Here is a 25,934-nt window from a genome sequence, read left to right as displayed (position 1 = left end):
ATCAATTTAAGTGTACATTATTTTTAGAATATTTTCACTGCTTTACTTTGCCATCAGACAGCTTTTTCTGACGGAAAACCAACAATATAGAACTCAAATACCACTCTCTCCAAACCAACCATACTCCATACACAAAATCAGTAAGTTTACCTCAGAGAACACAGGGGTTTCTGGTCTGTCGCTGCCTCAATCCGTTAGTTTGTTTTTGTTATTGTGTGACACTGGTGAATCTGAACTGTCGTTTTGAAACATTGAAGTCTCACAAAAACAGAAACAAACTAACAGATCAAGGGAGCTGTAGACCAGCAACTCCCATATTCTGCAAGGTAAAATTACTGATTTCGCCTATGGAGTTTGGTGGGTTTGAAGAGAGTGATATTTGAATTATATACCAATGGTTTTCAGTTAGAAAAAGGTAGTAGGACAGCAAAGTAAAGCACTGAAAATATTGTAAATATAGCATACATGTAAAATGATATCGCTTTTTTTAGCTGGACCTCTTTTAAGTGGTTAAAATACCTTTTGTAGTTGACCCTGTCCACATCGTTTAGCTTCCATGCTGCTGTTTCTTCAAACTGTAGAAATAAAGTACGTCATAAACACTACTTCAGTTAATACGAACTGTCCATTTGACTCATCCACCTGAAGAAAGTTTCAAGAGTCTACTAACTCATTTTCATACTTTATGGAACTCAATACAGTAGGAAAACTCACCAATATTAAACCCTAAAATATAAATATAATCCTTATTGTGTAACATCCATTCAAAAATCGTCAACAAAACTGTAAATTATTCATGACTTGTAATTTCAGAGCTAAAACATGTCCTTTAAAATAGGTGGAATTCCCATTAAAGGGGGTTATAAGATAAATACAGTTTAGGCACAGTTAGTACTAATGCTACAATCAGGTTTACTGTGTGGTCACCAGCAGCAGCTGACAGCTGCGTCAGTGTTGCAGTAGTCGATTATTTTGGGAATGGTTAAGATTCACTTCCTGCATGGCAACAAGTCATTTTCTCTACATTCTATTACAAACAGCAGGACACTAAATAATATGTCATTTATTACAATGATACTCATCATTTCATCTGGTGTGACATCTGTGGGTCGGTCAAGTTGTGTTTGTGGGTGTTTTTTTTTTAAATTTCCAGTAGGCACAGAGGAGATGCTGCCCCCTGGTGGTAGGAGGATAAAACAGTGAAAAGGTGACGGGTCAGAGAGGATGCTGGTCCCCGACTGCAGGGATTAGAGATGTGGATGGACGGCGTTGCCTAGGCGACAACCCACTGCAGGATGCTGGTGTCTTTCCCACCGGTGGAGATCAGGTGACTGTTGTCGTGCAGGAAGGCAACGTTGGTCACGTGGCTGCTGTGGCCACCGTACTCGTGGCTCAGAGCCTGTGAGTGAGAGCAGGGCAGAGGGAGGAAGAGAAACGGTGAGATGCAGCAACACAGTCAGTTTGTATTTAGTGTTTGAGGTTTCATTTAGGAAAATGCTTCATAACACAGTTGTTTAAGCCTCTTTCCGTTCCTGTAAAATTCTCCCAAATGCCTATCAAGGCAAGCTGTTCTTCCACTATGTGCAGCACATAAATGGTTTTGATCTCTTCTGAAAGGTCACACTCTGAAGTTTTTTTCACCAACAGCCAGAATCACTGTAAGCACCACTGGCACTGAATAACAGACGTCTGAACACTAATGTAGGGTTTATATTTCCACTGAGGACTTTTTTGGAAAAGGATGCCTGCAGTTGACCTTTAGCTGGGACTTATTAGGTGGAAAAAAAAAAAAACAGTGGGAGCACAGCTTATAGCCGTACCAAGTTGAATGTCACATATCACATTTGAGCCTGGTATTATAACAATACCACAGAAAATAAATATTTATATGTTATAAGGGTATGTTTCTGAGGGTATGTCCAGGCATTTTCTAAAAAAGGCCATGTGGAGACCCCCCCCCCCCCCCCCCAAAAAAAAACCCTGCTTTACTGAAGCATAAATACAACAGAGTTCTTAAGTGCTGTGGTGGAAAAGCATTCTGTTCTAGTCTCATATTACACATAAAAACTGCCTTTAGTCATCTTTAGGTTGGCTATACAAAGTGCCAGTCATCAGTACAATCTGTTCCAATTAGCTTTGTCTTTACACAGACTCTCATTGGCTGTTGTGGGCTGTTGACAGGACATGGAAGCTCCTATTGGTGCAATTGAGATGTCAATCAAAAGGTCCGACTGCAGCAGCCATCTTGAAACCAAGATATCACTTTTAGTTGAGGATTACAACTTCTGCCAGCTGGTTCATGCAGTCCATGGGTTTTTAAACTGATGGAAATCGAGTTTTAGACTGAACATGTTACTGAATTCGATTGACGGTACCTTTGCCAATTGAATAGGACTGTTTCTGACAGAATATTATTGATCGATTGCTTACGATTGATTAGTAGTCAGTGGTGAGTTGCCTCTTTTTTGTAACTGTTTGTTTGTGGCACTGATTGTACCTGCTGTTGTGATTGTATCTTGAAATGGTTGGCACCAGTCAAAACACAAGAATCTCAGCTTTCTAACAATATGTTGCAGGAGTATACATGTTTACATGATAGTTGTGTGCTTTGTCGAATATAGAAAGTGTCAGAGTAACCATCTGGTGTCTGGTTCCTGAAGTTTGTGGGTATTGATCGATGGAGATATTGTGTTTTGGACTAACTATGTTACTGGACTGGATCGACAGGACCTTTGCCAATGAAACAGGACTGATTTTGTTAGAATGAGTCCTCACTGGTGATTTGCCTCAGTTATGTAACTGTTTGCCTGTTGGTGGTGTTGACTGTACCTGCTGCTACAACTGTATCTTGAATTGGTTGTCAATGATCGAAACACAAGAATCTCAGCTTTCTAATGATATGTCAAGAGTACATCTGTTTACACGGTAGTTTGGTACTTTGGAGGGGGGATTAATATCATTTCTGTCATTTCAAATAATTATGAATGCGTTGTAATCATGTCTATAACTGGGTCCTAATCTTTTTGGCTCATGATGATGAGCAAGTAGAGTGACAACAGTTCATGAACCTTCAGATTGATCTTAAGAGAAACCTTGGGTTTGCCCAAACTTCAAGGCTGAGCATCACTGACAGTAATCATGAACTTCAGGAGAACAGATGTATAATGACAGTTTCTGCATCAGTGTCAGTTGTTCATCGAGCACAACTGTGACTCGCTGCTGGGTTTAGTCACATAAATGTGTGTAAAACCAGTTTGATCCAAGAGTGTTTAAAACAAAATCAACTTGTTGTAACTATTTACAGCCTGTGAGTCTCTGTGCTAATGGCAGCCAGCTTGTCTGAATGGATAATTAAGTTTACAGCTCCAGTTTAAATGGCTGTGGCTGAAAACTTGAACTTGTTAAAAAACGCCTAAATGTGTTTGCGAGCACTAAATAAACACCTGGTAGAAATTGTGCACGTTATAGGTCTGGTGGTGATCCCACAAAGAAAGCCTTGTGGCTGAGCATTTTGTTATTTCTGCTGAGCTTTCATTGCGTTGCACAGTGTTCATTAACACTTAATGACAACGTTGGCAGAGAAAAACAGCGTGGCTGCTCGGCACTGGAAGTGTAAAAGGTCAACGTCTACGCAGAGCAGAGCAGATTAGAAGAACAGTGTTGGATTGAACTGTAGGTTAACTTTAAGTGATTTATATGTCAGTGAAAAAGCAACACAGACACTGATGCTGACGTGCTGTGTGTGACCGAGTGAACGTGACTGACCCTTGGTTGAGAGCAGGGGAAGGAGAACAAGTGCACTTTGCCAAAGTCATCGGCAGAGGCCAGCAGGGAGCCGTCATGTGACCTGCACACGGCGTTGATGTCTGTGCCGTCCGCTCCGTCTGGCCAAATTCCTGAGAGACGGAGAGAGAGAGAGAGAGAGTGGGAGAGTTAGCAAAAGGGTGAGAAACAAGTCAAACATTAAGATTTACTTCATGTTCTGTTTAAAAACGCTGTTGTCATTTAATCCAAGGTCAAGTCTGGGCATTTCCCCACCGACAGAACTGATAAAAAAAATGTAAAAGAAAAGACAAAACTGCTTTCCAAAAAGCTGTGGGTGGATGCTCCATCCAGAGAATCCTGCACCAGGTTGCATAAACCACCTTAAGTTTGTCCTTTAAGCAACATATTTCCCGGAGCTAAGGGCTTCACTTAGGAGTGTTAAATAAAGCATCCTTGCCTAAATGTTCACACATAATACAGCACTTCGGTTACCATGGTTACGCCTCACTCACATCCGCATTCTTTGCTTGACAGCATCAGTACTGTCAGTGTCAGCTAGCTCTTTCAAAATGTGCAAAGAGAAAACAAAAACACTAAGAAAGACAAAGTGGACAGATAACAAGGAATATATGGAAAGCACAGACACATAATCCAAGCTAAATTTAACACAGCAGCCATAACAAATACGCACAATTAGAAGATGCTGCAAGAAGTGACTGACAAAATCAATGTGAGAAATCTGCCGTGAAACAAACTGTAAATGAAGTAATGGAGAACTGAAAAAAATACTGTGACAGTGAGAAAGGAGACAAACTTTGACAGGAGTTTCAATAAAACAATTTAACTAACAACAAGCTGCACATCACTCATAGTGTCTAGTGGGTTTTTGCTACCCTGAAAGGTGTGAGTTAGTATCTCCTCCTCCTCATAAATCATCACAAACTCAGCCACTGTTTTATGTTCCACAAATTATCTCACTTTTTAGGGACTGCTGTAGGTCCACTACAGTTTCCTGAGGAAAATGGTCACTATGGACCTTCTAGCAACACAAACGGAAACACTTGAGTAGCTAAGGTCAAACATTTAGAGATCAAATGGATTTCCTTTACAACATCCTAAGGAGATCCTTGTGGTGATTTTATGCAACTAATTTTTTTCCCACAGCGGATAAAAATTTAAAAGAAACCAAACCTAACCTAAGAGGTTTTATGCAACCTGACACAGGATGTTTGCAGGTTGGTAATCATTATAAAACATCAAGGTTGTTAAAAGTAGAACAATTCTAAACAATGCACATTTGCTTAGTGCAGTTTAATACTCATTTTGCTTGTTGCTCTCACTGCCAGTTGCTTTGAGTGTCACTCAATTAACCCTAAAACGCTGTGCAAGTATATAAAACTACATGAATGTGATAATTCTGGAATCTGCTGGAGAAGTCAGCTTGTTCATCTCAGCTGTGCTCACGGGCTTTAGATGATCAAATCACAGATGGATAAATAAGGTCACCTACCAAAGGTGTTGAAGCCCAGAGTGCAGGTGGAAGTGGCCCACTCCAGGTTGCGCACTGTGTCCATGTTGGTCACATGTTTACCACTGGATGCCTCCCCTGGACAAATAACAAAAAAACTTATCATGCTCATGCAACAAGTTAAACTGCCACTTAACCAATTTGTCTTGAAACATGAGTGACTTCAGTTTATAAATTTGAGCAGGAAATGACAATAAAATTAAAGAATAAGCTATGAGTGCATATGGACAGGGAACAAGAGGAGGGACGTACAGAAGAGGATCTCGTAGTCTCCTGAGTTGGTGACGAGGTACTGGCTGTCTGTCGACCAGTCCAGGTGGGTGACGAAGCTGGAGTGGCCCTGAGGGGGAAAAAGAAGAGTTTGTGTTGCTTCATCAGGGATCACAAGGGTGAGTCAGTCAGTTTTAGTTTTTGTTAAAACTGTAAATTTGGAAGATGAGGTCAGATTCGCTTGTTGTTCATCTGATTCTGGAGGGAAACTTTTCAATACTTTAAAAATAGCAATCAAGTTTAAAAACACCTAATAACAAAAAAGTTTTTCATTTTTAAACTTTAGTTATGTAACAAAGTTGTACATAAAGACCCCACCCCACCACAAAGTGTGCAGCTACTGCCTTAAATAGATAAATATATTATATTATGGTTATTTGAGGGATGTATACTAACAGTGCATTTCCCCACACGGCCGTACTTTCGGCCGTTCTCCGTCACAGCATAGATGTAAACAAAGTTGTCGTGGGAAGCCACAGCCAGGAAGTTCCCGTCTGAAGACACAAAGAGCCCAGAGTTAACAGTGTTGTTGTCAGAGTTATCGCAGTACTGAAACATGATGGTTTCCGCTGCCTCTCTGTGTCTGCTGTCTGTCTTTTACCTGGAGAGTACTTGACGTTGGAAATGATCTCATTGCCGTCTGTGTGCATAGAAACAAGATCCCGGGTGTCGGTGTCCAGCACCAACCACCTGCAATACACACACACACACACACACACACACACACACACACACACACACGTCAGAGGTAAAATGTCCATCACAAGTCCACAGAAGACAAGATGATGTTTTTAAGTTGACTGTTTTGTAGGAAGGCAGATGGCTCTTTATTTATCTCTGTGGGAGAAATTTTAGTCTCATACAAGCAGAGATATGTAAAGAAAAGAAAAATTAATATTAAAATAAGGAAGAGATAAGAAATACAATAAATAAGAATACTAACAATACTGATAAAAGTATAGTTGGTCAACAACTAAATTAATTAACTGAACTGTTTCAGCACTAATCAAATCTGTTAGTCAATGATTTCTCATCTGATGTTTTTAACAACAAATCTATTTGCAAAAGTGTACAAAAATAAATGTGAATTTCTTTATACACTACCCAAAAGGGAAACCTATGACCTCCTTACTTTTTTTATTTTAAAATGACCAAAAAGAAGAAACAAAGCCAAAGACTACATGTATGTATTCAGCCAATATATCTGAATAAAAGCAGGCTCAACAACGATGAATCTGGATAATTTTCTCAATCATCCAGCCATAAAATGTCAGAAAGTGGTGAAAAATCTTGTTATCACTATTTCCCAGTTACCAAAAAGTTTACTGTCATAGAAGACTAAAGAAACCAGGAAATATTCACATTTGAGAAGCTGTAATTATATAATTTTGACATTTTTCTTCTTCTTCAAAAAGAAAAAGAGACTCAAAATGATCAAGTGATTGTCAAAATAGTTGGTGATTAATGGACGTATCGTTGCAGCTCAGCCTGGTTGCTGCTTTCAGAAACTGATTAGTTGTCATCTTGTATAATAGCTGTCCAGCCTGTTCTGAATGTTAGTGTTTAGTTTCTGAGGCCGACCTTCCAGTCATGGTCCCCACAGCCAGAACAGCCCCACTGGGATGGAAACCAGCCGACCTCCCTGGATCCTGGAACACAGGCCGGAGCGGAGGAGACGTTAGTTTATTTAATTTATGACTCATATTACTGAAGATAGAATTGCCACATCTTCCAAAATTCTTTCTTATATCTTAGTGCCGTCGGGCCAATGTTTTAAGATGAGTCACCTCGATGGTCTTGCTCCAGAGGGGCTGATGGGAGTTGGTGTCCCAGAGGTGAACCTGTTTGTCCTGGGAGCAGGTGACGAACTGCTCCATGGAGGGATGGGTGTCCAGACCCCACAGCTCGTCTGTGTGACCCTGAAACACACATCATGTTTAATGCACCTGAGACTGACGTGTGCCCGAGTTAAAATGTTTGTTAGCACCTTCCACCTTCTCTTTTTAAACCAAAACACATGCATATCGTCTGTCAGTGCGTACCTGTACAATCGGAGTTAACGTATCCGGGAAGGCGGCTCTGATGATGGCGTTCTTGGTGGTTCCAACAAAGAGCTCTCCGGGTTTACCTTCAGCCAGAGCCCGGACAGGACCGAACGACTCGCCCACCTGAGCACAGACACAGCACGGACTCAAAGAAAGCTCATAAGTTCCTGTTAAAGCATGTTACAGCTGGGTGATTGAACAAATATATCGGCTATCAGCGATTGGACGCAGCTGTTTTATTTTTGGGGTGATTCTTGTTATTTTTTTACTTTCTTGACATTTTGTGAGTTAATTTTGTCTATTTCTTGGATGCAGGAAATGTAACATAGTGAACTTGCGGTTTGCACACATCTCCCAGCTGATTGAAAATTTTTTTAAATATTGCCCAACCCTGTCTCACACGCTTTCAAGATAGAGGTCAAAGAAAATAAGACCAGGCCGCCAAAGTTGTTCAGACTTACAAAACTTCATGATAATATCAAGAATAGGGATTTTAATGATCAATCATTAATCACCAGTAAAAATGTATCACTCGATAATTAATTGGTGGTCTAGAAGTGACAGTAACTGTGCCTTATTTGACGTTTTTGTTGTTTGATGGAGCCATTTCTTGAATAAGGAGAAGAAAAAAGGTTGTTTTGTGTCTTATTAATTCATATATTTATTATTTTATTTTATTATATTATTATAATTATTAATTATTAATCAGTTAAGGAAAATGCACAAAATTTTCAACCCTAATCAAGACAGAAGATGACATTATGTGTTGCAATGCCTCCTTTTAAATGCCCAAACATTTTTTTTTTAACCAAATCAGTTGTAATTATATTTAAATGTATAATTAAGGACTTTAAATCATAATAAACATTTTGTTTGCATGTTAGCTGATCATAACTTAAACTGTATCAGATAGTAAAAATTGCTTTTTGTTTCAAAGGTTAAATGTAAAGCCTAGTATTTACTGTATATGTCCCAGTTATTAACAATCACATTTCTTTTTGTTGTATTTTTATGCGTATCCTGTTCCAGGGATCAATAGGAGAGGGAAAAAATGATGCCTTTAATGTACACAGGACACTTCAGTTCTCTTACCTCCATCTCAGACTGCTTCCTGTAGTCGTGGCCCCACAGCACCACCTTGCGGTCCTTCCCTCCTCCAGACACCATGGTGCCGTCCTTCAGGACACAAACAGAGAAAATCCCGCCCTCGTGGGCCCCCGACACCTGCTGGCTGATGCGGTTACCACCTGTGGGTCAGATAAAATAGAGGACACCCTGTCTGTATGTTTCCTTTTATATTTCAAGGCTTTTTAATAAGCGGGAAAAACAAATTGTACAAAAAAACTACACTTCAGCATCGTTTGATGATGAGCCCGGGACCATTTATTCCACCTGAACAGGACCACTGGAGATTTAAACTTTTAAAGATTTTTGATTTTTGATTTTTTTTTTTTTTGTTTTGATTAATTTAGATTTTACCTTTGGCCCAGACATAGATGTTTCCACTGGAGTCTCCTGTGATGGCGTCTCCGTTCTCAGCAAACGCCACGCACAACACGTACTTTGGCTTCTCGTGTTTCTGCAGAGAGAGGCAGAGGCAGAGGGGGAGAAGGTAGGATTTATTGCAGAGCTGTTGTACTAGAGTGCATTTTTGATAGCTGCAGTTGTGGGTTAATGGTTGACTTGGATTAGGAGGGCAGTGCGACAGATTTCTGAAGCAGCTGTTATTGCAGCTGTACCTCAAACAGGCCCTGTCTCTTGGTGAGAGTGTTCCCCTCCATGGTCCAGAAGTTGATGTGGGATTTTCCACAGGTGACGATCAGGTTTGCATCCATGGGATGAAACACAGCAGCCAGGACAGAGTCATTGGAGCACTGCAGAGACAGGAGGCACGAGGATCTGAACATGTTTCTACACCAGATTCATTTAGAATTTGTAATATTGTGACCTCTTTATCCGTGTCAGTGATCCACGCCGTTTGCCGATTAAATTTTAGAAGCAGGAGATAATGACACAGCTGTTTAAAGGGGATCAGGGTCAGACAGTGAGGATACCTTGACTTCAGCCAGTTGCTTCTCCTTCTGCCAGTTCCAGACTGACAGGATGTGATCGTTGGCATCATCCACAGCGCAGAGGAAGGTGCCGCCGTTCTGACAGAAAAAAAAATGGAGTTAGATCTTCAGCAAGCAAAAAGACAGTTGCACGTTCTCTGCAGGACACAGAAACAGAAACATTGCGACATGCGTCTGCCTGTCCACCATATTGGTGAGGTCAAGGAATACAGCATGCATAAAGAGATGCAGATTTCAAAACAAAATCGACCCTAACTCGCTTGATTTTGAAGCAATTTTCATGAAATTTGAAAAAAAAAAAAAATGAAGTTATAATTGTGAGGAATTGAACATGACAGCAGCTACTTGTTGGAATTAAATTCAGTCACTGGAGATGATCTAATCAGCTCTGTGCCAAAACATTAACCCTCTGAATAGCAACAACTTCCACTGGGACGTGCAGGATCCAACAATTTGAAAAGACAACATCCAGTGGGGATATATCAGAATCAGAATTTAAGCTTTTGGGAGTTTCTCCCAAAAAGATTTCTATATCCTTTATATTTCTGTAAAATTGCCTGGTTGCTTGTTCTGTTATTAATAATTAAATCAATTCATTAATAAAATAAATGAGATTATTTTTGTTCCCCAGATTCCAGTTTAGAGAAGAACATCTGTACGGTTCATCTGCCCCAAGACACATATAACACACAAATAACCTGACAACATGCAAAAATGTTCTTGGATAGAGGAGAGGGTATAATTTAAAAGGTTAATTAAATTTGAAACGACGTTGTTTTCACACCACCATTGTGGGGTGATTTTGTGAAACTAAAGATATCAGACAGTTCAAAAAGATTTACAAAGAAATTACTTTTGCAAGGGACAGAAATAATTAAAAGGAATGAGTACTTTTTTTAAGTATATTTTTGAGCATCTGTACTTTACTTGAGTATTTGTTTTTTTTGGAAACTTCTGACTTTCACTCCACTACATTTCAAAGACAAATATGGTGACATGCAGGATGCAGGTCAGTGCATCATCAGGTTCTGTAAATGCATCGTGAAAACAATGCAGCATGTATTTATATTAGAAAATTTACTTTGTAATTTGTACTTTTGAATACTGAAGTATTTTTAAAGACAGTACTTTAACTCAAGTAAAATTTTGACTGAGCAACTTTCACTTGTAGTTGAGTAATATTTGACCAGGAGTATCTATACTCTGACTCAAGTACTGGAGTTGAGTAACTCAACTTTTGCAATTTCACAAATATTGTAAATCTCAGATATTTTAGTTTTGTCTTCATTAATGTGGAAATTTGTCATTAAAATCAGTTCAGAATTAAGCGAGTTACAGTTGATTTTGTCGTGAAACATGCATCTGTCAATACACCTTGTATTTGTTTGCTAGTGGGTCTTTACCTCTCCAACGCTGAAACCACATCGATACGTCGCAGCGACATACAAGCAGCAGCCGGTGAGGTTTTTCTAAACTTCTGTATCTTTGGGTGAAAACTGCTTACCGACTTGGAGAAAGCCACGCAGGTGACGGCTCTGTCAAACGCGCCCATCCCGAGCACGTGGAGCGTGTTGAGGCTCACAGAGTCCCAAACACGAACATGAGGAGCCAGCAGCTGAACGGACACGTGACACAGAAAGAAACTGTGTGTTAGTGTGGTGTTTTTCCTGTTTGTTATGAGCCGTTTAAGCCTTTTTAATTCCTCCTTTAAAGTAAACTCTGTCAGTATGAAGCAGGGAATAAAACGGTGAAACTCTGTAGGAGGATGGGAGCGTGGTTTTCACAGTACCTTTCCATCTTTAGAGTTTCCAGCCACTTGCCCCGTTGCTATGGTAACCATGTCGGGATGCACACTCAGGCTAGGAAGAGAAAATGTAAATTATGACTTCATTTGAATTTTTTTTCTTTTTATACACTGCCTCTGGCTTTTATGGAAAAACAGTGAAAAAAAAAAAAATCATGGATGAGCGTCAGATTCAGATTCAAACGCAGTGAAAGTAAAAGCTTTGAAAATGTAAACACTAAATGTTTTCCCATCACTTGCTGCTGTTTCAATGATAAACAGACACTGTACTACTTTTGGCCTCTGACTTTTATACACAAGAAAAGGAAAGAAATTTGACAGGGAGTGTCACTCTTACAACATAAAATGATAGCCTTCCAAAACTTAGGGGTGGGGTGGCGACTCAGGAGACAGATAGTTGATATCTGAACTAAACACCAAACAAATACGCTGCTTCCTTCTGTCCTCTTCCTCCCTCTCGCTCCCTCCATCCACACTCTTTTTTCTTGTCCTGTGCAGCATGAATGCGAGCTGTTGCTGATCGGCTGGAGCAGCGTCGCGTGGCTCCGTCCAGGCCACTTTTTGTTGTACATTTACAGAACCAGGTTTTGTGTACAAACAGCAGATATTTGTAGCGCACACACAGAACAGACAGCTGGCAAACTGAGGATAAAGTCACTAAATTTGATAAGATTATTTACTTTGGAAACTTAATTACTATATTTATTGCAATACGAATCATATTGTCTTTATCGCAGCAATTTTATTGACGTTTATTGACCCCCTACCTGTTATATCGTTTTGATAATAATAATCCTGATTCATGTATTAAATGTGGCCTTGAAGAAGGCACATTTATAAAAATCTGGGAAGAGGTCATACAAACTATTTCAGGTATTATTTCTATTAGGTTATCTGTCTGCCCTCAGCTATTTACCCATGGACTATTTCCACCTACGTTAAGACTGACAGGTGTTAATAAAAATATTGTCATTTTATGGACACTGGTTTAAAAGTATTTGTAGCTGTTTAGCCATGGAAAAACAGACTTACGCCAACAAGGGGAAAATAAGAGCTTCTTTTAAAATATGAGGACAATTTATTGATGTATATATCTTGAAAGTCACCAGCCAAGACCACTGCTGAGCGCTTGAAAATGAGAAAATTGTGATGTTTTTTGTTTGCTTGTATGTTTTGATTTGTTTTGTTTGTTTGTTGGTGTATGTGTATGTAAATTTTTAAGTATACCTATTGTTTTAATTTTAAAAAATTCAATAAAAGGCTAAACTAATATCTTACAGCTTACAGCTCCCTCACTCCTGCACACAATGGGAGGCACACGGCAGTGTAGCAGCACCATAAATTAAATTTATGTTGGTGAGGCTGATGGCTTATATTCGTTAGAGAAAACTGATTCAATAAAAAAGGACTAAATGTAATCAGATGAGGATTTTGTTCATGGATGTTTTTTTAGGGTGATGACAGACTACACTTCATTAGAAAACCCCAGTAGAAGTTTTGAATGTGAAAAAAATGCTATTCAGAGCAGCCATTTAAAGAAAAGACAGAAAAATCTTCATCAGTTAACACAGGATGATTTTCATAGCAAGAAGGAGAGGAGGAGGAGATCTCAATGCAACGCCGTGGGAGAGGAGAGCGTGATTGTTTCCCTGCAGAGATGAGCAGCTTTCCCAGCATGCCTCGGGGGGATTCAGTTTGTTTACATCCCAGCGGCTCCAGTCACAGAGCTCATTCAGGATGTCAGCTCGCGCTCATTAAGTAAACTGAAAATCACATTAATGATAAACACGGTCAGCTGCAGGAGGCTGAGAAAATGAGAAACACTTTGAAGCTTCAGTCTCTCTCGTCCTCGTCTCTGTTTTAGACTTGATGATGATGATGGTGACACGACCAGGTGTGAAATATTTTAATTTAAGGTTTGACTGAATAATAGTAGTGAAATAATTCAGTAGACAGATACAGAAGAACTGCATGAAGCATTTACATTGTCACTATGTTTACATGCACACTAATTTTCCACTATTATCCTGAATATGACAATATTCTGAATTTGACGGATGTAAACAGCAACATATTCTATTTAGGCCTCATTCTGAATGTATCATTTTCTGATTAAGAAATGTGGGATATAACAATATTATTCTGGTTTCAGGAGCCTCTTTGGACACGTATACAGTGCATTCAGAATATGCGTCTCATTGGGGTTTTTTACTGCATTTTGTGACACACAACCTCTTGCCTAGTCAGCTCTGTGTGCTGTAAACAAGTCAGATAGGCATCAGCTTGCAAGGCCGGTGTAGAGATGCACAAAAGAAACACATCTACTTTCAAAAAAAAAAAAAAAACTAGATTTCAACAGGTCAACAGGTTTATAGATATTGTGGGACGAAATGAAAAATCCAAAAGAGAAGGTTGAGATGTTTCTTTTTCCTATAATTCATTAAATATCAAAGGCAACTTGTTCCAGGAAGAACAAAACCACACTCTGTTCTGAGTTTTCTAAGTAACCTCAATAAAAAGCCTCATGATTACAAAAAATTCTAACAAACTCTGCTTTATTTGTAAACGAAGAAGTGCACCTGGGGGTTATTCTACAAAGACGCATCTGTTAAACTCAGTCAAAAAAGCACAAAAAAAATAAAAATAAATAAATAAATAAATAAATAAATAAATAAAACATTGAGTCGGTTCACTGAGACATACATGTTTGACATTTGCACGGGGAACCGCTATGATTGTTGTAACTCACAGGAAACTACGATGATTTCAGAAAACTTGCAGTGATCGCACAGTTGTGCAGAATTCACTGAGATTGGTTCAATTTGTCTGCGATCGCAACATCACAACTTCCTTGGGGGCCTGTATAATACAAGCTGAAGGATGAACTTTACTTACGTTAATCAAAGTACAAACGGCTGCATGTAGGGCGCAAAATTAAGTTACTTAATCTTTTACAGTATAGAAGATGGAGCACTGTCCACTGGCCAAATGACTAGTGAATGTGCAGAGTTTAACTGTCACTCAACAGATTACCAATGACTTTTTGGCTGGTAAAGTGAAGCAAACCTACCTGCCACAATTTTTATATTTTACCAGCATTCTGCTGGTGGCTGGTGCTGATTTTGAGCTCTGCTTGCATGAAACGGGAATATTAGTGGGATATTATTTTCATTAGCCATGAAAACAGCTTAGCAGCAATACTGGCTTTTGGAATAAGGGGAAAAATATTCTGTGCATGTAACACAGTCACTGATATCAGTATCACAAGATATGACAAGTCACTCCTCTGTTTAAATGTCTCCACATCCTGCTGTCAGTTCTACTCTGACTGCTTTCTTTGCCCTGTGTATTTTCTGCATGTGTACTACACACACAGTACTCAAGTTTATCTTTCTGCCTTTAATCAAAGAGGATATGTTGACACACACACAGGGACCGGGGTAAACAGGACAACACAGGAAATCGGACATTACTTTACCCTGACCTCATATTAAATATCAAACACTCTGTTTTCTCACCATTTGACGTCGTCGTTGTGGCCCAGGTAGTGTCTCTGCTGCTGCTCCTCGGTGTTGTACAGAACCACCACAGAGGCGTTGAAGTAGACGATCTCTCCTGTGGGCAGCAGGTAGAGGTTGGAGCGGCAGTCACGTCCTCGGTAGCCGTACCTGATCAGCGCTCAAGTTAGGGAACAAAGATGGGTGAAACTGGACAGAACCACCGAGAGAGAACGGTTATATCGTAGGTGTAGTGACTCAGGGACTTTCTGGATATTGATAAATCTGCAGTAGATATAATGCAACGCTTCATCTAGAATATCCAAACTCATACTCCTGGAGCAAACATCTATTAAGCTTTTATTAACACTAAGCATACTACACTTCTTCAAATGTGAATTCTTATTTTAGTTATTTTAATTAGATCAACTGTTTTTATATCATGTATTATGGATCTGCCCTGCACAATGCCCATGGATTATTCTGTGAACGAAGTGTCAGTAGATTTTGTCATAGTTTTTGTCGTCATAAATTAATTTTTATTTCATCATCATCTTGTTTTCGTCAGTGAAAAAATGTTGTGAACAAAAACTATGAAGAAAATTACTCGTTAACAAAACTAACATGCTCCGATTTTTTTTTTTTCTTTTTTACAGAACATATTGCAGAAAAAGATGCTTTGTGCAGACAGTAGTGCCAAATCGAGCTGTGTCTTCAAGTTGGTAACTACTGCATGAAATATATTGCTAGATGGTTGATATACAATGACCCCATCATTTACGCTTTTAAATATAACTCTAATATAACCCTTATGCTTATCGCATCTGTTTGCTATGTTAGCAACCTAGCTAGCCAGCTTTTGTTAGTCAGTACAGTCAGTTTCAGCCGATATCTCGTTATCAAAATCTAAATCTTACTCCCTTATATTGGTATCAGCTCCCAAAATCCAGTATCGTCAGGTAGTAGATTTTATGTTTTCTATAAAACAAAAGTTAAAGGTTCAGTGTGTAAGATTTACAGGGATTTATTGGTAGAATATGGCAGGGGAAAATGAGACACGGTGTTTGCAATCTGCAGGCTCACTGTTAGGTGCTATTAAATCATACACACTGGTCCTTTAATTTAGGTTTCTATCTATCTGTCCATCTATTCCAGGGGTTTCAAAGACTGTAACAACAAACTATTTATCTGTTTGTGGGATCATGCTCTAAGTTTTGGAACTACAGTTCCCATAATTTGTGGGCTCTGAAGGATGTAAACAGGAAGTATAATGTTGCCATCCAGTCAGATCCCATGCTGAATTATAATTTGATTTCTTTGAGGAAAACTACTTGGTGACACCGACATGCCTGGAAAGTGTAAATCACACTGACTCTAATTATATGTTATCATGTCTCTGTGTTGCTGTGACTCAGTTTGGTTTATGACTCAGATTCACCTCATGCAGTATTTTTGTCTCCTGTCTGTCCCTCTGCACCTCTCACTTTGAAAACCTTAAGACCGTTAATAATTCATTCATCCACTCACTCCTGATCCATCAAAGAAAGTTTCTCAGCTTTCCCAGTCAAGGATACACCCACTGCAGTTTGAGCTTGCGGTCGGGTAGCGCCGCCTTGTGGTCGAGGCTGTAGCTCTCCCTCTGCTGATCGGGGATGTGCATGGTGACAGGACGACCTCTGAGGAACATCCTCACGTAGCCATCCTCTGGAGGGACAGAGAGAGAGAGGGGGGGGGGGGGGGGGAGGAAAACAGAGATGGAAGGTTAAGTGGAGAGAAAGGGACAAAAGTCAAGCTGCAGAGCTGAGCAGAAGAGACAGAACGAGGAGGTGACGATACACACATCTCTTTTTAGAAAATAACACAGCATTCATTGATTTTTTTGTTGAGTTCTGACTGTTGTTTTCCTTCACGCAACTTTACAAAATCAGAACAGCTGACGAGAGAATTATGGCTTCATCACATCTAAAAATGAAACAACTTCTACAGATAGACGACACGGGGCAAAATTAACTTTTTTGTCCACCGGCCAAATGGCTGATGAATGTTCAAATTTTACTAGCCACTCAATTACGATTGCTTTTTCGGCTGCTGAGGCAAATCTACCAGCCACTTGCATATTTTACCAGCGTGTGGTTTGTCCTCATTACTTTGTTCAAACTTATTTTACTGACTAAGGTCAAAGAGACACTGTGTCATCTTGAACTTCACTGGTCACATTTCCTTTCGTTTCAAAACCTCACACCATCAGAATAGTTTCTTCCCATTTACAAACCTGAATCAATGTGTTACAATAATGCACATCTCTTGGTCTTTATCTTGCATAATGCAAATATCCTTACACTTCAAAATGTTAACATTCCCTGAACAATATTTTACAAATTCCTGAACAAACTATACAGCTTTTCCCTTTAAATAATGGCCATTCATTCTATGCTTCTTGACTTGCAGTACTTTCTTTCATCTTTCTTTATATTTTTCTTGCACTATGTTAATTGTCATGCACCAATATACCAAAGCAAATCCCTTGCATATGAAAACTAGGGCAACATGATTTGGTTAAAAATAAAAATCATACTGCAATTGTTTTAATATTGTGATTGTGATATGATTCACAAATAGAGAGAATGACAATTTTGGCAGAACAATTTTAATTTTCACTGAAAAAACAACAAACATGTCTTCGTACATCAGGAGAACAAGATTTGTGGGCCAGTGGATCTGTGCAGCACTACAGTACTTCATTATAATGCTGTTTTGTCACATATTCTTCCTTTATCAAAAAAAAAAAATACACCCTCTGTGATTTGGATGTCGCACTTGGCCATATTGTGATTTCAATATATTTGATTTAATTGTGCAGATCTAGAGAACACCCACTTTCCAAATAAGTCTGAATCTGATTCTGTTTTCTGATATTTGTGCTTCTCTTCTGGAAATTTGCTCATTAGCATTCCCGAGTGAAACCAAGCAGAAGAAAGAGAGAACACAGAGGGAACCTTTGGTCTTCATTAGGACAGAACATGAGTCGGCAAAGCCGCTCTGATAAATCAAACATAACCTCGGTTTGTTGTTGTTGTTCTTCAGTTGCCCCTCTCTTTAACTGCAGATGTAGAAGCTTTAGAAGTCTGAACTCTTTAGCTCTTTATTGAATCTAATGGATGTTCAGTATTTCTGAAGAGGAATATTTAAAGGTTCAAAATAACTAACAAAAATCCTTCAAAGAAGGCTAATTGAGTGCTGCACATCAGTGAATTAAAGTGCGACAGTAATATCGGGGTAAGACATAATAACTGATGCACTCTTACACAAACTCAAATTAAAGCTAGAGTGGGGGAAATAAAACCTCTTCTTACCTGCATTGAGGGTGCATTCTTTGGATTTGCTGCAACAGAAAGAAGAAAAATGAATTAAAAGTCTCCTGTGAGGATTGTTACACAGCATCAGATGTTTTAGTCTGATGGAACAAACGTTAGTGTAAGAAGTTGTAACAGCATGTACATCACACACAGTATATGTTTATAAGTGTTTCCCAGAGCTCCTGAGGCTTCATCAGGCGTTCCTAAAAGATCCTGAATTATTTATTTTTTGCTCTATAAGGCTGCGCTCTCACTGCTAAGTTTCATATCAACTGGACAACAGGGATGTCTGTGGAGGAGCCACAGAGCTCACGGTCAGCAAAAACACACAGGCCACGCATATAATCAAGACATGGGGGGCGGCTTTTATCCTCCTGCAGTTCTTGTTTGAGATAATGGACTCTGGGGGGAGGATTAAGGTCCCTGCTGCCTGGAACTGTTGTTTTCATGCACATGTTAACTGGAACGTGGAGCTTCTTCAAACGCCATGAAAATTATGTTCCTCACCGATGGCAGCAACATTTATCAGAGGTCATTTCTTCAGGCTTCAGAAAAATTAGGACCACAATTTTGATGTGTGTCCAGGGTTGCCACATTTTTTTTGTCCACTGGTTGTATGGACCTATTTTGCATGCAGGCAAATTACATTAATAATACCTCTAAATACACCTCTATATTTAAAATTAAGACATTTATTTCTATATTGCCACTATTATTTCACACCCACATAAACACGCACACATACGATGTGCCCATGCTCTGGTTTTGTTGGCCGTGGGGCTGGTTTTGTCACACAGACCTGGCAACCCGGATTTTAATATAGGTCTGTGTAGTGTCATTTTCGAGGATCTGCTAGGCTGGATTATCAGCTGGTGATAGCAGGCTACTGCCGCAGGTACCAAGACCCTCAGGGGCAGAAAAAAACCCAGGAACTTCCTTACTTGCAAATCTTAACTGCTTAGTAACAATGGTAATTACGGTTGGATTTAGAAAAAAGCCATTACAGGTGAACAGTTCCTCCTATCCTTTCCGAAACTTAAATCATTAAGCTGTCCTAATTTTCCACTTTTTCCTCTTCCACCAGTAGAAGCAGCTAACTATCTCAGCTCACTCTCTTCCTTTAACCTCCCAAATAAGCGTTGTCGTAAATTTTCCAAAAAGGACATCTTTGAATTTATTTACAGATGTTGCCAAAACCTCCAAATCATGTCTTTAAGTTAAGGTCCCATCTTTGTTTTTGCTCATTTTTTTTTGTATGTTTCAACAATTAAAAAAAATGATTATAAAGTTTTTTAGCTCTGCGAAATGAGAAAAATAGTGTTGGTTGCTAGGTAACAGATGTAAGTGTTTTTGGATTGAGTATTTAAATATTTCGAACTTGGATTGGATCAAGTATAAAAGAGGATTCCTAAAGTTAGTTAGGATTTGCTTCTGTAATACTAAACTGGGAAAAATCCTTTTGTAGACTATTTTAAAGGTAGAATCAGTAGAATTTGTCTGAGCTGTTCGTAAATGCACCACAAAGACTGACACTGATCTGCAGATACAGACATCACCACACACTTATATGAGTTGATAAATAAATATATCTTTTTAGGAAAATGTTGCATATTATACCTTTAACTTAACACTTAAGATATCTGGCTTCTGTAAAACTGTCTCAGGTTTACAGGCATGTTTGTGGCAATGCGATTAATTTCTCAGTAACATTAATGAACTTCACTCGTCCCCAAATACGCAACAGTTCCAGCATTGCATTGCAGCATCCTGTTTTGTTTTTTTTTTTCTTAGAGCCTTTATTTTTTTGTTTCTGTTGAAATCGTGTCAACATTGTGCATCATCCTACATGCATTTCCTCCTCCTCCTGGTCCAAAAATAAAACCGTTATGTGAAGTCTGTTGTATGCACTTCACAGTGTGTGATGATTCATACATAATGATCAGATTGTGGGAAGACTGTGGGGTCAACAGGGACCTGCGGCTAATTTTTGCCCACTCCTACAGCAATTTAATGCCACCCTGGGCATACGTATTTGTTGTTGGACAAGATACAGAGTTAAAAACACAACTCTGTTTATCTTTGAATAAAGAACGTGAATACAGCATCGACTCTTTAACAAGGCTATGTAAGCAGGATGATAAAGGCAACACTTTGATCGACTCAGCAGACTCAAAGTAAACAGAAAAGTAATATGATGTGTGTCTTAACACACAGATGTTGACACTACGAGTTAAACAGACAGCGAGTGACATGATCAGACAAACATGTGACAGGAGGATCAGAGCGGAGATGAAAGGGAGAGGTGAGGTGGAGATGCACAAATGTCACACAGAAAAGCTAAACGTGTCACTATGAAAAAAAAACTTTAAACTCAAAATGACAACCAGCGAGTCAGCCGCTCTGCCAGGATTCATAATTAAACCTGTCAATCAAAACCCGGCGCTGCCTCATCATCAGTCTGAAGCTGCGCACATAGTTGCTCCTGAATCAGCTGTCCGTCAACCAATCAGAACCGCCCACTGAGCACTTCTCTGCGTGCTGACCACTCACCGCTAACCTGTCAGGATGCCGTCAACCAATCGGATCAGTCAGCATGTTGAAGCGCTGCCTCAGCTGACAGGTGGATGTCACCATGGCAACAGCAGTAAAAGTACGGTTTGATAAGATAAGGGAAATTGAGGGCTTGTCTCTTCCTGCTCAGCAACAGGAGAGTCTGGAATGATGTGTTTGACTTTCGTTTTTTTCATTCAAGAAATAATGAAACGTTTGGGCTTTACACATGAAAGGACCTGAGAAGAGATGGACTGCAAATTTCATGAGGCACAATATTCATTAAAGGTGAAATCTTTGTCAAAATACAATTTTAAATTAAATAGTCAAGCTACAGAGATGTCAAGGCCAACACATTATATCCTACAGGCTTCAGAAAACATCCCAAATCCCCACAAAAACATCACTTTACAATCATTTTAAAGTGTTTTTCAGTTTGCTGGCCCTATTTGTTTTGAGGGGACGATGGGTTGTGTGATGTCGGGTCGGTGCGTGTGCTCGCCGGTGCCTGATCCAGCAGTTTTTGGGATGCCAGGGGTGTTTACTGGTGCTGATGTTGATATCGGAACAACTTTTTTTTATTTTTGGGTCCCCTTTCCAAAGCTTTGGGTCACTTATTTTGGACATCCTTTTCAGAAGTCTTTGTTTTTTGCGGATGTATGTATTAGATTGTTTATTTATTCTAGGGATGTGTCTATAAATCATTTTGAATTGAAACAATGCACATCTTCAGGTACTTTTAGACATAGGAGGAAAATCCTTCAGATTTACCTGATTAAGGTTTAAGGACCTACACTTCTATCGTTCTCTCCTCTCTTGTTCAATGTATTTTTCAGTGAAAATGAGAAAAATGATCATTCCTTCTAATATTGCAAATCATAATGTGATTGCAGTATCCGTCAAAATAATCACAATTAGATATTTTCTTCAAAATTGTTCAGCCCTGCTTCTGATAAGTGCACCCTTTGTTGAGTCTGCTTATTGTTTATATTGTTCCTATGTCTTTTTGTATTTCCTCTTGTTGATATTGTCTGTAGTTCTCCTGCTTTTTGTACATCCTCCTATTTTTATTGCTTGGTTACTTATTACTATAGTTTTCTTATTGATGCTTATGTACTTGCTGCTGTTTTGCTGGAAATTTCTCCACTGTGGGAATATTAAAAGTCTTATCCCACCTCCTGAGCCTCTGTCACCAAAACTAGCAACTACAGGCAGCAGACTGTGAAATGTAAAGGTACCCTGAGCTATGGAGTACTGTTTTTACAAATGGATCCCTGTTTTTTTGTATTGTTCATGCACATGAGGACACAGACATTCATGCACGCGAGCACCCAGGTGGCGCATTTCATATCTTTGCCACCAGTTTTCCACTATCTTGTCAATTGACAGGTGGTGGCGACGACATGCAAAGAACATAAAATAGGCATGTGAAGACGAAGACTGATAAACAAATGTCTGTAAACAAACCATGATTTAAAATATAACCGCAAGCAGCAGTTAGCGGGCTCAAACGTTTTTGTGCTCATCAGCAGCTCATTCGGCTAAAATTAAAGCTGCATGCTGTAATTTAATTCTGTTTAAAGAAGATGTGAGGCCGATCACACACTTTTATTTAATTATCACATAGACTGGACCATTTCAAATGTCCCTCCCTTGTATGTTCAAGAGTTGTACGTGGGATGCATGCCTCCAGTGAGTTTAATCAGGTTTGTGATAGGCCATGCCCACTTCCACCAATCAATATGGCACTTAAGATTTTACACCAGAACATGCACAGCATAACTGGTGACATGCTGTTTTCTGGCATGTGTGGTGTTCAAATCCCTTCAGGTTTGAAACATGAATGTTCAAATAAATCTGCTTTACAAATGTTTTATGAAGAAGGACCTAAAATAACACACTGAACACTGAGTGTAAGCACAACTTCAACAAGAAAACTCAACAGGACACCATGATGCAACAGGATGAACCATGTGTGTCTACTGACATTTGTTTAACAGGGAGTTACCTGAGAAAAACCTTGCAGCACTGAGCTTGTCTGGTCATGCCAAGCGAAATATATTCATCATGAAGTTCTTTTGGTTTCTCATAAAGCAGGATTTCCCACAATGTGTTTCATAAATCAATAAGGGATACAGGTAGAAAGAAAATCATAAAAGATCAGAGCTTGTGTGTGTGTTTGAACAGAACACAAAGCATCTGAAGAAGATTAAAAGATGGACTGCAGAGTAAACAGGCGACTGATCTGAAGACCTCACTGGTGTCTGTTGTGTCTCTGGACAGCTGGAGGCGTCCAGGCAGGGTGTCGGCTCTTTAAAAGAACCACATAAAGGCCCGTTTGTCTCCTGAACCATGTGTTTCTGTGTGTGTGTGTGTGTGTGTATGCGTGGTCTGCCTGGAAGATGAGGCGTGGCCCGGTGCTAGCCAATGAGAGAACAAGATTGATTCAGAGCCAGTAATTAGTGCATGGCATGCTGGGTAGCTGGCAGCCGGACAGGGCAAATAACTGTTGATCTGAAGCCCGTGCGGCTGCAGTCCCAGTCACCGGGTTTCCAGGGGGAGGGAACGCACAAACAGAGCTCTCATTAACATGCAGCTCTGAGTGTATTGTTGACATTTTCTGGCTGCCAGCAGTCTGAGAACACAATGGGTTCCTGTTAGAACGAGAGAGGACTAATGAGCATCAAAGACCCTTCAGGGTTCCTCTGATAAATCTTGTCAAAGTGCCATCAAGATGGAAGAACTCGTTGTAAAGAGCTTCCTTAAAATCTTCTTGACTCTCAGGCTCACACAAAAAGTTTCTGACCTCTTTAGCCAGACAGAAAGCATTAACTTCTCTACACATGGTCTGGAAAGGCTCAACAAACTTTTGCTTGAGCCAGGCTAATGAGCACAGAGATAGTTTGGCAGGTGATTAGATCAGCCTTCAACCAACAGACTGATACAGTAATTAATGTGCTCTGCTTCTCTAAAGATGTCAACATGAACCCCTCCTGCAGCTCAGCTGTGCCTCAGCTTTAAACGTAGCGGGTGTTCTGAAAAGCTGATTTTAACAAAATTATTCAGCAAAACAGAGCAGAATAAATCTGAGCTACGAAAGAGGCCAGACAGTTGCAAAATGCAGAACGATTTGTTTTATTTGAGAGGTGTTTAACTGGTGCTCGGTTCATGTTAAAAATCTAGTACCACTCACTGTACTCAGCTAAACCGCTCGCTGAGTGTTTGAGGTGGCCTCTGGAAAGCTAAAAAGTTTCTCAAAGATCTTTTCGAGTTACTGCTTTTTGACTGTCAGTGCACAAAAGGACCGCAACATGATGCTGCGTCACGTTTATCTCAGACGTCGGAAGTCGGAGCTGATGTCACACTGCAGGTCGCTGCGTTCCAGGACAACAAGGCAGAAAACAAAGATGACATTATTTTGCGCATACAAACATCATCGTAGAGCTGCAACTGACGATTCTTTTCATTGTCGATTATTGTCTTGATTAATTGTGTCACAACTTTTATCTTATGTGTTAGCTTTGTTGTCTGTTTATGAATGTATATTTTGTTGAAAAATGATGATTTCAGTGTCTTCTGCTTGTCCGTGCATCTTATTTTGAGAACTGAAAACATTTTTTTAATTAATGCCAGCTGGTTAGCAACGCTCGACAATACAATGAATGAAATATTGTTTAAATCTAGTGTGCACAATTTTATTTATTTAACTTTCAACTGACAGTTCAGTTTCATCCAAAACATGCTGTAGGTGCAGCCATACATTTGTCTGACATTACAGGATGTGTTTAAAAAGATTTCTTCCATATTTCATCAGTAACTGGAAGGTGCTGTTGCCGTAAATCATTTTTTATAAAAAGTGATGCAGGCAGAGAGAAAATGGATGTTGCGGTCTGACTTACGGGTTGCAGCCTCCTGAACTATGAGAATGGTGAGAGCAGTCAAGTGTGCGTCCATTTCCTGATCCATTATGACTGAAGTACTGCAGCGGTTCAATTAATGGACACAAATACGTCTGATCATCTTAAAAAAACACACACTAAGGGGCTTAACTTTGTTGCACATTACATCAGATTAATCTGAAGTTATTGTGGCATCAGACATATCAGGCAAATTACCAGACAAAGACAGAGAGAGAGAGAAAGAGAGCGCGTGAGGAGTAGAAAGATTTGATTCGATGCAGATTTTTTTTTTCCCTCTTTCCCTTCATCAAATTTGCATGCTTCCAAAGTGAGTGAGGAAAGCTGTTTATTCTAGCTGTTAAACCTTGTTTACTTATCTCATGTTTGGCCCATGATTATATACAGATAAGTATTTATTTAAATGGAAAATTAAAAGCAACCACACAGGATTTCCTTCTGGATCAACGCTCTGTCATGATAGAAATCTTTTCCCTATTCCTTGAATTTGCATAAATCCAGACCTGTATGGCAAAACTCAGCTTTGCACAATGCCCTCAGATTTTATTTAAGTTTAAACCTACTTAAAATTAGATGGAAATAAGGGCAGCCACAGTAACTTTGAATGGGTTTAATGTGGCAAAACCAGCTTTTAGTGGTGCAAAATGCTCTGCAATCAGCTGCATGGTCAGTGTTTGTTGCATGTTAAGCAGCAGGTCCAATCAATGTTATCAGTGTTTTTGCATGCTGAGCAGAATCGGTTATCTTAACATCGGTCCCATGGCTGCATCATTCTCTGTCTGTGGTCAGAAAGCTGCAGGGTGATATAAAAAAAAGCTTTGATGTTTATTTTTTTAGAGGGATTCTGTGTCAGAGGCTGCTCTACAGGTTTAAGAATTTAACAAATTCATTGGAATTAATTTTGAAAACCTTAAAACTGATGTTAATCATGCAACAAATGTGCTGCATGTGCAAATAAAACTATTGCAGGTGTTTTTTGTGAACATCTGCAATATAAAGCAGGAGCTGTGTCCCGTCCCGTCTGCTGCCAGAATCAATCAGATTTAACAGAACAATCGGCGAACTGACAGAACTGCTGAGCACACAGCACACAGTGTGACAACACTCCTGTCACTTCGCATTCACTCATC

General features: G+C 39.5%; 1 protein-coding gene across 1 annotated transcript in view; it reads right to left on the bottom strand.

Annotated features, from left to right (window-relative positions):
* Positions 1-327: 327 nt before the first annotated feature.
* The window catches only part of eml2 (EMAP like 2), a 51,087-nt gene continuing 25,480 nt past the window's right edge, over positions 328-25,934 (bottom strand). Inside the window, exons 5-22 of the mRNA XM_084717510.1 lie at positions 18,335-18,363; positions 16,556-16,685; positions 15,003-15,152; positions 11,470-11,539; positions 11,185-11,295; positions 9,663-9,758; positions 9,348-9,482; positions 9,088-9,187; positions 8,701-8,855; positions 7,606-7,731; positions 7,351-7,482; positions 7,145-7,212; positions 6,165-6,253; positions 5,960-6,057; positions 5,546-5,633; positions 5,276-5,371; positions 3,766-3,896; positions 328-1,399 (exon numbers count right to left, since the gene is read on the bottom strand). Coding sequence (XP_084573636.1) covers positions 1,274-1,399; positions 3,766-3,896; positions 5,276-5,371; positions 5,546-5,633; positions 5,960-6,057; positions 6,165-6,253; positions 7,145-7,212; positions 7,351-7,482; positions 7,606-7,731; positions 8,701-8,855; positions 9,088-9,187; positions 9,348-9,482; positions 9,663-9,758; positions 11,185-11,295; positions 11,470-11,539; positions 15,003-15,152; positions 16,556-16,685; positions 18,335-18,363 — 1,930 coding nt within the window. The 3' untranslated portion in view covers positions 328-1,273. The remainder of the gene's footprint in view (positions 1,400-3,765; positions 3,897-5,275; positions 5,372-5,545; positions 5,634-5,959; positions 6,058-6,164; positions 6,254-7,144; positions 7,213-7,350; positions 7,483-7,605; positions 7,732-8,700; positions 8,856-9,087; positions 9,188-9,347; positions 9,483-9,662; positions 9,759-11,184; positions 11,296-11,469; positions 11,540-15,002; positions 15,153-16,555; positions 16,686-18,334; positions 18,364-25,934) is intronic.

This window comes from Lutjanus erythropterus, chromosome 4 (genome assembly GCF_056507025.1).
Source record: "Lutjanus erythropterus isolate fLutEry1 chromosome 4, fLutEry1.hap2, whole genome shotgun sequence".
In the NCBI taxonomy this organism is placed as follows: domain Eukaryota; kingdom Metazoa; phylum Chordata; class Actinopteri; order Lutjaniformes; family Lutjanidae; genus Lutjanus; species Lutjanus erythropterus.
Note: the sequence above shows the minus strand (reverse complement) of the source record. Positions and strands in the feature narration are given on the sequence as shown.